The sequence below is a fragment of the Mchenga conophoros genome, linkage group LG15 (assembly GCF_057382185.1).
Source record: "Mchenga conophoros isolate Kocher_MC1m ecotype Shallow Benthic linkage group LG15, M_conophoros_male_GT1.1, whole genome shotgun sequence".
NCBI classification, from domain to species: Eukaryota; Metazoa; Chordata; class Actinopteri; order Cichliformes; family Cichlidae; genus Mchenga; species Mchenga conophoros.
The window spans coordinates 24,165,954-24,180,934 of record NC_140540.1 but is presented as its reverse complement, the minus strand read 5'-3'; the positions used below and the strand labels follow the sequence as shown (position 1 = coordinate 24,180,934).

The following is a 14,981-nucleotide window of genomic DNA, read 5'->3' as shown; positions in this document are numbered from 1 at the left end:
CATGCAAATAAAATCGACACCCTGTACCAACACAGTCTGATCCAAAACAAAATATAAAAACACAATTTTCCACTGTGTGACATTAATAAGTTTGAAACCACCACTCAACCCATTTGAGTTCAGATATATACACTTAAAAGGGCAGGTGCAACAAGCCAAAAATAAAATTAATAATAATGTTGTCCCCTGTTGAAGAAATAGACAAATCTACAGAGGCACAAGAGGCCAGGTCCAGCTCCATAGAGCGAAGACTAACAGAAAAGGGGCAGGAGATGCATGAACAGGAAGCCAAGAAAAATGAAAGGTCATTTAGCAAGGCATATGAGTCCTGGAAGGAGTTAGCAAGAGGAGTTAGAACAAAGCTGAAAGGTTTCTGCTCAAACGAAGACCTTGTTAGAACACAAACGGACATTAAGGCTAAAGAAGTATTAATGCATGAACTGTATGAGCCTATCCGACGTAATCATACTTCTACTCCAGATGTTGTCAAGAAAATGCGTGTGTTGCCCTAACAACAGAAATTTGTGATCTCATTAGTAAACGACTAGAAGATATAGATAAGACTTTTAATGACAGGCTCGAGAAGGAGCGTGTAAGGATGATATTAAGTAAGGAGGAGTATGGATCTGTTTTTGGGAAAACAGAAACCGTTATTTCAGAGCATTCAAAGGGCTCAGATTCATACTCTGGAGCCACCTCTACGACTTCTAGCAAACGTGTGGATGCCGAAGCTGACCTTGCAGCTAAACTAGAACAGGCGAAGGCAATGCAACGAATACATGAACAGCAAGCCAAGTTGAGTAGCTTAGAGCATGAGTGGAAAATCAAGGAAGCACAAATGATTGCAGAAATGACAGCAAAGCTAGAGGAAGAGAGAACTAAACTGCAACAGCTACAGGCAGAAAATGAGGTAAAAGTAGCAGCAGCCAGAGTGAGAGCTTACAACAACTACGATGGATTGGAAAGCCTTAAGTATGAAGCAGATGACAAATCACAACTTGATAGCCAAATCATTGAATCTCAGAATCCATTGAATCCACAGGCTGAATCATTTCGACCTCAGTGTGCACCACCTGAGATTTTGCAAAAGCAACAGGAGGTCAGCTTAACACAGGAGCTTGCAAGCTTGTTCGTCTCCAACCGTCTGCCTGCACCTGAACCCACAGTGTTCACTGGTAACCCTTTAAAGTTTATACACTGGAAGATATCCTTTATGGCATTGATTGGCCACAAACCCCTCCCCGCAGGAGAAAAAATGTTGTACTTGAAAAGTTATCTTGCAGGTGAGGCACGGAAGGCGGTCGAAGGATTCTTCTATCGAAACTCAGAAGATGCATATCAGGGTGCCTGGGAGATTCTTCAGGAGAGGTATGGAAGTTAATTTGTCGTCCAAAAGGCTTTCAGGGATAAACTGATGAAATGGCCAAAAATAGCTCCCAATGACCCAGTAGCCCTCAGAGAGTTTTCAGATTTCCTTCAAAGTTGTGCCGAGGCCATCCCTCATGTTAAAGGGCTGGCAATTCTAAATGATTGTGAAGAAAATCATAAACTTCTCAAAAAACTACCCGAATGGCTGGTACGCAGATGGGGTCGCGTTGTTGTGGATGAACTAGACAGATGTCAAGAGTATCCACCATTTGCTCATTTCACCAGATTTCTACAAAGGGAAGCTAGAATAGCCTGCAACCCCATTGCTTCTCCCTTCTTATTAACCACTAAAGTAACAGATGAAAGGCTTCCTAAGAGAACCAAGGCACTCAGCACCAATGCTCAAGCTAAGCACTCTGCAGGTAAACCAGGGACCTTAATTTCAAAGCCAAGACCACCATGCTTCGTCTGCAACGATGAAACACACGGTGTCGCCAAGTGCCCAACCTTTGCCACAAGGCTTCCTGATGAAAAGAGAGCTTTCATTCGTGAAAACCGTCTTTGCTTCGGCTGTTTAAGAAAGGGCCACACTAGTAAAGAATGCAAAAGAAGGCACACATGCACTATATGTGGTCGAAATCATCCAACTTGCTTGCACAGAGAGAATTGAGGGAGCCAGTGAAATGTTAAACAGTGATTCACCATCTGCAGGAAATGAGACAAAGGAAGTCCGTAATGTCATGTCACACACATTGACAAGATACTCCTCAGCTACGTCTAGCATTGTTCCAGTTTTTGTGTCATTGGCAGAAGACCCCCACAGTGAGATTCTCACATATGCTCTGCTCGACACACAGAGCGATTCAACTTTCATCTTGGGAGATCTGGTCTCTGCACTAAATGTGAAGACTCAGCCAGTGCAATTAAGGCTCAGTACAATGACAGCAGTAGACACAGTCATAGCTAGCAAAGTGGCTTGTGGATTGCAAGTTCGTGGGCTCCATAGTGAGTCGCATGTTCAGCTACGCCAGGCATACACAAGGGATTTCATCCCAGTCGATAAGTCTCACATTCCTACAAAGGACACCGCACTTCAGTGGCCACATCTGAGGCAACTGGCAAACAAGCTGCAGCCACTTCAAGACTGTGAAGTGGGATTGCTGATTGGCTATGATTGCCCATCAGCACTGGCCCCTCTAGAAGTCATTGTAGGGTCAGAAAACCATCCATTTGCTCAAAGAACCGTGCTTGGCTGGAGCATCATAGGATCAGCAAATCCATATCTTGATAGAAAGGAACATCAAAGCTTTGTACACAGAGTGGCAGTAAAGGAAATGCCATTGCCTCCGGTCAATGATGTGTTAAAGGTCCTAGAAATGGATTTCAGCGAAAGAAACTATCAAGATAAATATGTTTCTCAAGATGATGTTCATTTTGTAAAACTCCTCGGCAGCACAATCACAAAAAGGAAGGATGGACACTATGAGATGCCACTTCCTTTCAAGGGCAGCTCTCCACCCATGCTGCCAAACAACAAGCGACTGGCTGAAGCTCGTTTGCAACACCTCAAGAGGAAGTTAAGGTCCAATAGGCAGTACCATGACCTAGAGCTGGGCGATATGAGATTTTTTCATATCACGATATGTTTTTTTTCATTTCAGGCGATAACGATATCTATCACGATATAAGCCAAATAACTATATTTGTAAGATTTAAATGTGCCGTTGCTCACAAGTAAAATGTGAAATAATCAGCAGCTTGTTTTTATTTAAATATTTATTTCCCATAATAAGTTCAACAGGGTAGATGTACTTAAGGAACATGAGACTTTTTCAGATAAATAAAGGCAAATATTGCAAACTACACAAAAGGCAGCCGCTAAAGCGTTTAAGTTTCAAAATAGAACAAACGAAACAGACTAAATTGTCAATTCCACTTATTCTAAAAATAAATCTTAGTTTGTTTTACAGAAGAACAGACAAAACTGACTAACTTTTGTCAATATCAAATAAACTGAAAACTAAAAGGAAATTCTCAATCTCTCCTTGTTGTATAGCTGAGCTTTTCAAACAGTTTTAACAGTTACTTTAGTCTGACAAAAGCCGAATGACGAATTAGCGCTTCCAGTCAGAGACTGAGGCTATGTCCACACGTACACGGGTATTTTTGAAAACGGAGATTTTCCGTTTTCGTTTAAAAAAATAATCCCGTCCACACATAAAGGCAGAAATGAAGGAAAACGCTGCTATGAACATGCCAAAGCAGCAGGTGGCGCTAGATTCCTAACCGTGCGGAAATGTTGGCCAATCAGAAGTCTAGAAGCCTCGGTGGGAAAAAGTAAACAAAGCTGGGGCATAGAAGCAGAACCGAGTCGTATGTGTGGAGGGACAGTAACTGTGTGTATATGTAAGCATTTAAACACTGCAGAGAGTAGAATTAACAGTATTGTATTGACGACAAACACCGACAACTAACGCCGAGGAGAGGGGCGGTGCTGACTCACGAGCGAAGCAGCGAGTGAATAAAATCAAACAGCCGTACCAGCCTTATGCTGTTCTGTGGTTTCTAAAGCTGCTTTATCACTGAGTAAATTAAGGAAATTATTTCTAAATGTCGCCTGGAGGACAAACAGATGTTAAATAATACGTCACGTTTCATTTGAGGTTTGATGCTAAACAACAGCAGGACTGTTAGAGCTTATGTTTTTACAGGAATGAATTATTTATGACGTTACAATAAGAGGCAGTTCCAGCAGAAACAGAGCCAGTCACAGGCTGTCACTGCAGAGAAGAAGTTAACTCATTTTTACTTTACTTAGAAAGCTTAGGTCTACTTTTCTGTGCATGTATTTATCCACACAGACAGATTTGGTCTTGATTACGGTTACAGTTTAAAAGCGGCAGAGGTGAATTTAACTGTGTAGCTTTGAAGCGCTCAAAGCAAAATTGTAGAAAAAAACACACAGATGAAACATGGTGGATACATAGACGGACCAACTACAATGACAGAAGACGCGACTTAAATACACACAGAGAACACAGGGAGATTACACACAGGTAGGGAACACAGCTGGGAGTAATCAACAAGACGAGACAGAGGTAAAACTGAACACACACACACGAGACGCAGACCTTCACAATAAAACAGGAAACAAGAACACTACACAAAGACGCAGACTCGACACTGAGAGACAGACAGAAAATGACACATGGAACTAAACCCACACAAAACATGAGAACACAAATAAATAGAAACATGGAACTCTAATAATAATCATCATAGCACCCAAAACCACAACAATCATTCAAAAATAAACTAACAATCAAAACTCAAAATACTGGTTCGAAACTGACCCAGAACCGTGACAGTACCCCCCCTCCAAGGGCTGGCTCCCGACAGCTCTAAACAAAAACCCAGAACAAAACCGAGCACCAGACCAGGGTGGGCGGAGGGGATCCAGGAAGGAGCGTCCGAAACAAAAAACAAGGAGCACAAGAGTCCAGAGTAAACCAAAAACACAAGAAAACAGTCCAAGAACACAGGACAACAGATCAAAAACAAAACCAGAGCTCAACAAGAGTCCGAGAAAAGTTCAGGGGGTCGACACGGGGGTCGACAACACAAGGACCAAGACAGTTCCGGAGGCCGACCGTGCACACGGCAACGGCGGCAGAGCAGGCAAAACCAATCAGGAGATTTGTAAAATAGCAATTGTGTATTTTGTTCACCTTGTATATATTGTTCACTGCAGCAGCCTAGTAGGCGTGACAAACCATTTTTGTTGATTAAGTTTTCTCCTGTTTTTCGTTTAGAAAGTTAGGTAAGTGAATTGTCTTTTGGTTGGTTTTCATTTTGTGTAGGAAAGTGTAGGGACCATTAGGGAGTTTTGTTTGTTATTTTTGGCACTGCTCACTGCTGAAGCAAATAAATGGCTTCTTAGCGCTTTAAAAGATACTACTGTTTGTGTTCTTTCTTGGGTGGTGCGTGAGTGGGGCCAATTTGTTGTTGCGTTCAATACACGCCTAGACTAAGAACGTAACACATTGAAGAAACCTGTAGCATGGCACATGGTGGACCCACTTTTCAGTCGGGTTGAGTTCTGGACTTTGACTGGATCGCTGCAGCACTTTGATTCTCTTTAAGCTCTTCTTATGGAGATTTGCTGCTGTGCTTCGGATCATTGTCCTGTTTCCTGACCCATTTTGGTCAAACTCTAGCTGTCATGCACATGGCCTCAGATTTGACTGTAGAATACTTTGGTGTGCAGAGATGTTCATGGTCATCTCAGTGACTGCAAGGTGCCCGAATCGCCACCCCTCCACTGATTCTGTCCTGTAGCTTCATAAAGTAAACAAAGGAAATCGCTGCAGTTTGTCAACAGATCAAAGTGAACTTCTCTTTTTATTGAGTGATATTATTGCTAATAATTAGCCTACACGCTGATCTGCTTTCTAGTGGCTGGAGCTCCAACAGAGTAAATGAATGTGAATGCATGCAAATTCCATTCATTGCTGGTTTCATATATAAAGAGTGAACATCTAGGCTTACAGTGTTGTCCGACAGTCCCTCCTTGGGTGTTTGCCATGCATTCTCTGGACACATAGAAGAAGCAGCAGAAGTCATCTGGTAGTTTATAAGCACTGATGGGTCTTAGATTTGGTAAATCACATAGATTAGATATTATATAGGAAATATATCAAAGTTCGCAAAGATTGTGAAATGGGGGTGTAAATGTTGGATTTTGGGGTTCCTGCATATGTAAGTGTAGAAGGAAATGAGGATTTGTACATATTACCAAAACATTAGGTGAAATTACAGTCATTTAATTTACAGATACCATTAGGCAAAGCTGAACTTAAACCTACAGATCATGGCAGGAGTACTGAGACATCAGTGATACAGGAAAGCATCTATACAACATTGAAAAACATGTTGGTTGTGGGAGGAGTGGGTAGGAGTGGAGTAGAAGAAATCATTTGTCTCGGGGTAGGACACACAGGTGCTGCAGCTGATAGGTAAGCACCCAACTAGACAGTGTGTGTACTGCACCTGAGTTTGTTCATGTAAGTGACGGCGAGTGCCTCACTCATGTCATTGCCTGGCCCTATTTGGTTCATAACAGACAGAAAGTACATTACCTTAAAAAGGTACAAGCTGCAACAGGTTTTGGCATTTATCCAGTAAAAACTGTCACTAACAGAGAAAGAGTCAGAAATTGCAACAAATATAACATGACAGTTTCTAAAAATGACTTAAATTGCAACAAATATAACATGACAGTTTCTAAAAATGACTTGACTGATTATAAGTAGAATACAAGGTCCGTACAATAATGCTGAGTCATAAATATACTCGGAAAACCGGTGATTTCTGCCAACATAAGGAAAGATATTGGAATTTAAGGATAAAAACACAGAAACTTCGTGAAACACCGCGTGAGTTGAGTACGAGCCAATGAGGGTACGAGCAAAAACAGGGCTCGTACTCAACCGACCAATCAGCACGCCCCTATGGTTTTCTGTCCGAAGGGGGTGAAGCAACCTGAGTCCAGGGTGTCATCATTCGGATTGGAAGTGGTCTGTGTGGCGGGTTTCTTCCTGTATTTATTGAAGGACTTTCTTCTCGGATATGCACTTCTGAGTAAGTTCTATGAACCAGTTGCTGAGTCTGCTAGCTTTAGCTTCCTACATTTGGGTAGTATTTGTGTAACCGGTAACAGCAAATGACCGTACAGTAGTACAGTGACACGTTAGCTCGTCTGACCTGACCGTCTGAAGCCAGCCAAGATGCCAACTTATATTCAACGGTGTCGATTTCCGTAATTGTACAAAGAAAACGTGCGCTCATTATGTGCTGTGTAAATGCTAAGTACACGCCGCATATCTGTGGTGGCAGTGGTGGCTCGCTGTGTGACGCAGTGTTTGTGTTGAAGAGCACCGGAGAGTTTGCTGCACAGAGCTCGTATCGTATACAAGACTGTACTGGGAGTAATCACTGCTAAATCACTTGATGTGACTCATCGGTGTCATTATATTAGGAACTGTTGCACAGATGCTGAGCGTTTTCTTGATGGTCCTTTTGTGATGTGTTGCTCGCTGATTTTGGCATTATGGATATTCACTCGGCATCACAGCAGACTGTACTTGCCAGATCTATCAAATTTAATGAGTTTGGGATGAGCTGGCATAAAGCACAGAGTAATGTAAGGTCCATCATTTAAACTTCCTGCTTCCCTCCCTATAGTGTTAACGGATATAACATCTGAGTCTCAAATTAAAAACCAGGCAGGTAGCCAAGAAGAAAGAGTTTAACATTGTACTACTGCCAAAAAAAATAGGAAACGGACAAATCAGCTGTTTTAGTCATTTGGAAGACACTCTGATTTTTCATTGTTTTGTCTCCTGAAAACCGCAGATATTTGTATTATTTTACATGAAACCGTTTTTTCTCTTATTTCCTGCAGTCTGACACTTGTGCCCATGCTCCATTTCCACACCTCAGCTGCCAATAACCACTCAAGAGGAAGAAGATGATTTTCACAGCCCGTTCAATCCTGTCACCACAAAGATCGTGCAAAAACCTCTCGAAGTAAGTTATTTATTGTGATAGACTTAGTATTAGAGTTGTCATATGTCTGAAAGTTTTCAAAACTGTTAGTTTGAAAGTTCTTTTGAGGCAGAATAAACCAGCTTTTCTAGCAAATAACTTTACCCAGGAAACACTTTGTGATTTAAAGGATGTATCCCTCTGTCTTTATTGTTTCTTCAGGATGTCTTCAAATCTGCATATGGCTTTCTTTGGCGCTTACTTCAATAGTTGACGCTGTGGGTAAGTAGGTTTTGCTAAAAAGTTTGTAAACTACTGTTAAATCCTCGGTTACATTAGATTGCTATAACTGAGAACAAGATTAGTTATAACTGACTGTATTAATAGGTTATAAAGTCATTTCTTCCTTCACCCTCGTATTCCTCACACCTCTCTTCTTCTCTTGCTCATTCCCTGCTATGGCTGTGGGATATTATATGTATCGATTTAGAAAATCAACTTTTACTGCACTGCAAACAACTGCACTCAGAAAACAACTTAAATATATGAAAGAAATATGATAGTATTCCCTTAAAAGTAAATACTGGCTAGACAGTGAGCTCCCTTGGTGGAGGTTTGCGCTCTTGGAGTGCTTCTTGTTTAGTACATGCATTTCTGATGTATATTTTTATTCTTAAACCTCTGTCTTGTTTCTTTTGTCCTTCAGACTGCAAAAACATCATATGTTCACTTGGCCAGCAGGTCATTCTGCCATGTAATGCTCCTGGAAATATGGTAGTCCTCGCCATGCAGTGGTCCAGACGTGACCTGACAGAATACGTGCTGCACTATCGTGATGACCAACTTGATCCAGACGACCAGGATCCGTCTTATACGGGCCGGGTAAACCTGACCAATACCCACATGCAGAATGGGGATTTCTCAATGATACTGATGAACATGACGACTGCTGACATTGGAACATACGAGTGTATAGCCTTCCAGAGAAGACCAGGGATGGACTCTGAAATCCTCAGCATCGTAAACCTGAATGTCAGTCAGTCAGGTGAGTTTGTGCTCATGTCAAATGATGACACTTTAAAAGAGTTTTCACCTCCCTGACTCCTGACAATTCACACCAATGCATTTTTTTTTCTCGACAGATGAAGGAAGCAGGAATGGAGTCAGCAGTGGCGCAGCTACAGGAAGAAACCATCTTGGTCTCATTGTGTCACTGTCAGTTATTGCAGGGATCATTCTGGTGGCTGGTATTCTCTTAATCTATATTAGGTGCCAAACTAACATTGGATCCTCAGCTTCCCCCCACTATGAAATGACATCAACATCTCAGCATGTCTAAATTAGAAAGACCCTCAAATTTATTCCAAACATCTAAAACTTAAAATGACAGTTAAAAGCTGAGGTGTGGCTTGTAGTGAAAAGCACAGAGAAGTTAATTAGAGTAGAATAATAGAAGCTCGGATCCATTTATCGTTTAACCTACATTAAGCAAATTCAGATTGTGGTTCGGCTCGGAACCACTTTGATTTGTGCCTTTGTCATATGTTTTCTAATGCTGGCCGTATATATGTCACGTGATAGATTGGCTGGGATTTTTTAGAGATTTCTTTGCACTGTTTACCACTAAGAGCGCTCTGGAGCCCATCGAGAATGAAATTTTAACTTTGGTTAAAAAAAAAATTACCGAAAGAATTTATATTTCATAACGAAGTCAACAGAGCAAACATTATGGCGCACAACAAGTTCATGCACCAAATTTGGAACGAGTCCAAATTAAGTTTCTTTCAAAGCTTTACTTCACAACATGAACCTTAACAAGTCATACACTAAATGTGTAAACCTTATGCAAAAGTATTTATTATAATGCACTGAAACTTTTTCTTATTTATTTATTTGGTTTTTAGTATAAAGGTGCTTTTAAAACTCCTAAATGAAAAAAGGTCCTACGTTTTCCCGACAGAATTTTGTGTGTTTTACATCCAAGCACAAATTTCCTGAAAAGAGAAACATGTTTTTATTGAAGTTACTTTCTGCCAGTAAAATGTTTTCATGTTTGCAGATCCGTTTTGTCTTTAGGTTGTTCTAGCTGCCAAAAACAACAGTGTTGTGGTGCTAAGAGGGAAAAGTCCCGTAAATTGTTTAGTAAGATTTAAATTATGAGGGATTTTTACTGACACCGTCTTGATGTTTTCGAACTGGACATGACAATGAGGGATGGATCTCTCTGAAAAACTGAGTTTACTTACAGGGTACCCACACGCTTAAGGTATTTCCCTGCTTCATCTCCCTTATGACTCTCATGGGGATCATGGTTTAGAAAGTGAGCATCATGTTTATCTCATAAGACTAGAAAAAGGTGGCTGACAGCATGAACTCATCTGGGAGATGTTTACAGAGTTCACAAAGTAAATCGCCAGTCGACCCCAAGCTGTTCAAGTATTTAAGCATTATTGTATTTTCACTAAAGCACTGCATTATACTGAATAATAGAAGTCTTTAACTTTGAGTAGCATTCCAGATGTGGTTATGTATTATGTGATACTGTATGGTAGACAATGTGCCCATTAAGCATTAGGGCACTTTATTAGATACTTTATCAAATGTTGAAAGTTGAATGTGAAGGATCATAGTCAGAGGGCTGTGGGACATTGGCTACCAGCTGCTTATCACTAAAGGAAAGAAAGGTGATTCATGCCTTACGTTTTTATCTTCTGTCGTTTTCTGCTTCATGGCCTGATTACAGTGAATTTGTGGGACCATACTGTATGTTTTTTGACTCCCCAAGAAATGCATTAGGCACATACAGAGTATACATTTTTGTAGCAATAATAACTGCTCTTTAACTGTTGAAATGGATGTTTTCAGGTACATGATCACATTTTTACCTGGTTAATGAAATTTCCTTGGTATCTCTAACAAAAGGGTAATGATAAGTGGCCCTATCATTATATTTATAGCGACAGTTTCATGTCTTTCAATGTGCTTTCCTATGTTACACTATTTAACATTGTGTTTGTTTTTATTTCCTTGGTCCAAAAAAGTTTGGGTTTAGTATTTTACAAAGGGCAAAGCATCCATACTTTTTACTGTGATGATGACATGATGACACTAAAGCCTTGAAACAAACTTTGAATATTTGTTCTTACTTTGTGAGTCTGTATATTGCTATGAACTGTGCTTTTTTAAAAAACATTTTTACAATGGAACATTCCAAGTGCCATCGTTTCTTTTGTATGTTCTTCACATGCTCTGTACAATCATGACCCTGAGACCAATAAAGATCTATTTATTCTTTCACTTGAGTGTGCTGCTCTTGTTGAGTCTTTATGGTTCACATAAAGATAATGTAGAGCAGAATTTGCGTTTTATTTTTTTTATTAGTTTACATTTTTGTTTCCTCTTTAAATGTTTAGCTTTTGTTATTTTCAATGTCTGTTTTAGTTTTTAATTGAGAATATGAGGACTGTCAAATGGAAGATAGGTGTGACGATACACATATATACTAGCCTAATGATAAAATGGATCAGTTTGGCAAATATATTTTACAGTGTTTATTTATTCGACAAAATACGTTAAATGTCACCGTTATTATTGGCTGGCCGGAAACAGCGGGGGTGTCCAAATTCAGAGGCTGCTTCCACCTGAGGACCCGCCTTCGCGGTCTAAAGAAAGCCGCGTAGTACGTCACGAGCTCCCTCGGTGGAGTGAAACTGCGTCTGCTCCTTGCTGTCTAAAATGTAACCGGGCGCTGGCGTCAATTCTCCACCGTCTCACACTTTGTTTAATCAGTTTTCTGTTTGACGTTTATTCAGCTTTGTGAAAACCCCAGAGGACCCCTCCCGAGGGATTAATAAAGTTACATTTAAAGGAGCCAGCATCAGCTGAGAGATATAGAGGAGAACAGGGGGACAACAGACAGCTCTCTGTAGTTGACAGACTGGTAAAAACATTGAAAACAGTTTTTAGATATTTGCTTCCTGTATTTGCAGAAGTATCTCCAACACAAACTGTAACAGCTGCATGCAGGGAACCACTCAGTCATGTTTATCCTGCAGGACAGGATCTGACAGGGAAAGAAGGAAAAATAAGGGAACCACGGACAACTTTGATAATGCTTTGATTTATCCACAGTACATTTAGTTCAAATATTGTTTCCATCACAGAGGGATTGTGCTGGTTTCAGTGGGGAAAGTATGCAGCTCATTTAAATGTTCAAAGAGCTGTGAAAAGTTGTCCGTTCATAAAGTGTGTCAGTATTTTATAAGGATGCCATGTTTCTGTATCATCTCTCTCCTGTCAGAGCCTCTTCCAAACATCAGCCTGTTTAATGCTCTCATATCTTCAACATCTCGAGTAAATTATACTGCACAGTTTTCTCTCCAATAAAAGAATATTTACTGCATGAGTCTGTTTTCCATTTTATCTGAAACATTCAAGGAGGAGATCTTTTACTGTATTTTGGTGATATTGCCCTTAAATGTGACTAAAGCTTTCATACAGTGGTGATCACGGACATAACTCTGAGATCAGTCTGACTGAACTCTGAAAATCACTGAGTGTTATTTCACAGAACCATAATTAGATTAACTCAAACGGAAACACGCGGTGTTAAACAGTAGTATAATTATCATTAACTGTCAAAGTAAGTGCGTATTTTGCTTGTTTCCGTTTCCATCAAAAATCGAATTAATTAATAATTGTTTGATTTGTGTTGATGAAGGCCTGCCTCCTTCTCCTCACAGTCACTTTTTACGAGACCATGAGTGTGTTTCATTTTTTGTTCTGTCAGTCTTGGATGTGACTCCTGAAAAGAGATTCACCATGATTCTGGTTCTCCTTTCACAGTCAGTACTGCTGGTTTCTCTCTCAGACTGACTGAAGATGAGTGATCTGGAGTCTCCAGGATCCAGCCGTCTGTCTGTGACCGACACAAAGTAAGATACTGTCTCTAATGTACACGAAGGAAATAGAGAACATAGGTGAAATCAGTATGTAGAAACAATTACAAGTTTAAAAGGACAAGTAAGATTGAGTGGGAGAGGACTGGTTTAACAGGAAGAAGAGAAAATTCCACAGTATCCGTACAAAAAGTTTCACTTTGAAATCTTTAAAAGAATGTGGACAAACAGGTGGACTTGGTGTCAGTGGAGTTTACTCCTGGAAGTTTGAGATTATGATGATTATTACTTCAAAAACACCTGTACAGACGTTTATCACTCATTCCATACCAGCGCAGTGCCCAATAACACTTTGAGGTGACTGGAGCTTTATATATAAAATGAATGCAGTCCGATCAGTTTATGAGAATAGTCAAAGTGACTTTGGTAATATTAGTTGCCAATTTTTAGTTGGTATTGGTTTGTAAGATTAGTTTAAAATAAAGACTTCATTTTAACTGAATTTTGTTACGTCTCAAGAATTTGGACGTTTAGCCTTAAGGACAAACCTAAGGAGGAGGTTGGACTTTAGAGTTGAGCCCAGAGATGTACGGCTGAGTGAGGGGCTACTTTTTGTCATCAAACTAAAAAGAAATAAAATGTAGGCTTAGAAGACACGGTTGGTTGTTTGGTTCAGCATCTCTGAATATCTTCAGAGCTGTAGAGGCTTCAGAATGTAGAAGTTTGGATGGAAACTCCAAATACTTGAAGCCCACAAGATGCATCTTTAAAAAGTCAAAAAGAAGCGAAGAATTGCTGTCGCTAAAACCAAAATAACATTTATAACAACAACAAAAGTGTATGATTTGGTAATATGATTGGAATGGAACAAATGGATTCTGAAAATCAGAGATTGAGTTTCCAAGTGAATAATGCAGCTGAAAAATTTTCCTGTTATATGAAGACTTTTAACCTGTAGTTCAGTATTGATCTGCCACAGTCAGCGAACAAAACTGCCAAAAAGGAAAAAGACATTAAGATCCTCAAAAGCTTGGCATAATATAGTCATACATTTTCACCTGAATACATCTGCCCTGTGCAAATCCGTTTCGAAGGCCTTTGCAGCTAATAATGGTCAATATATTAATTTAAAGAACACAGAAAAACAGCTGGTTCTTTTTCAGGGTTTCATAGCTTTTTTGTGTAGAATGCCAAGCTTTAATATTATAGAGATTTGCAAGTATCTACAAAGCATGATATGATGTGAAGTTCAACATCTGGGACATGTGTCCCGCTATGCATTGCAGAAAATGACTCAATCTCTTAGTACAGCAAACAAACAATGCAGGAGGGCGGGAAAATAATGGTCTCCTCTGCCGTGGCATCAGAAGTTGAGAATTGACGGGACAAAGTGTTGGGTTTCTCGTTTTGGGTTGCCGGGTCAATAGCTCATAACACAGTTGAACCAAGCAAAGGAGAGGGCCCACCTGGTTTGTCTTGAGTGGCTGCTGTGAGATATGCAAGATGCTTGTGGTCAGTCAAACGATGAACAATGAGCAGGTGTTCTGCTCCCTCCCGCCAGCTAGCAGTTCCACTTCTCCCACGTCATAGTTTTGCTCAGTTCGAGAAAGACAGCAGAAGGGAAAAAGCTGCATTTTCCCTTCCTTGTTCTGGAACAAGATGAACTCCATCAACGATAAATTGTTGGGTGGTCACACACAGCTGACTGCAGCTTTCCAGTCTTATAAACAGTACATTTGTACAATGACTGAAACCAGCCCACTGGCTGTGACGTCAGTTCCTTGATCATGAATATGCAAATTGTCATGACCATTGATCAACAATCATTGATCAAAGACCATTGATCGTGGAATAATCTTCCACACTGCACCTAACGTGACAAACTGAAAGCAGTCATTGGGTGGGAAACCTTGAGGAGAACACTTTTGACCTTAGAGAAGAGCTCTGCATAGAAAAGGATCAGGTTTGAACTTAGTTTGTGCAGCTGTACCTTTAACTAAGGCAAGTTCCTGCATCAACTCGTCCTGTTGTCTTTTTGAACTGTGCTTCACTATTCACTACAGATGAATGCACTGTAAACACCTGCGTGTGAGTCACTTTGGTCACTTTGACAGTTGCACTGGTAATAATAATTTTCCCTTTGTGTCCTCAGAGAGAACAGTGATGTTG

General features: G+C 40.3%; 1 protein-coding gene across 1 annotated transcript; it reads left to right on the top strand.

Moving 5' to 3' along the window:
• Positions 1 to 850: 850 nt before the first annotated feature.
• Positions 851 to 11,216, top strand: LOC146558434 (uncharacterized). The gene is made up of 6 exons (XM_085247795.1): positions 851 to 1,175; positions 1,284 to 1,368; positions 5,181 to 5,188; positions 8,137 to 8,196; positions 8,621 to 8,959; positions 9,057 to 11,216. Exons 1-6 carry the CDS (start codon positions 851 to 853, stop codon positions 9,251 to 9,253), a joined length of 1,014 nt encoding a protein of 337 aa, XP_085103921.1. The 3' UTR covers positions 9,254 to 11,216.
• Positions 11,217 to 14,981: the final 3,765 nt, after the last annotated feature.

Bases quoted from the DNA above. Each gene is read 5' to 3' on its own strand.
- LOC146558434 (XM_085247795.1), top strand. From the start codon at position 851: ATGACAGCAAAGCTAGAGGAAGAGAGAACTAAACTGCAACAGCTACAG. The intron at 1,176-1,283 runs GTAACCCTTTAA...GTTATCTTGCAG, and splicing joins TGAACCCACAGTGTTCACTG to GTGAGGCACGGAAGGCGGTC. The intron at 8,197-8,620 runs GTAAGTAGGTTT...TTTGTCCTTCAG, and splicing joins TTCAATAGTTGACGCTGTGG to ACTGCAAAAACATCATATGT.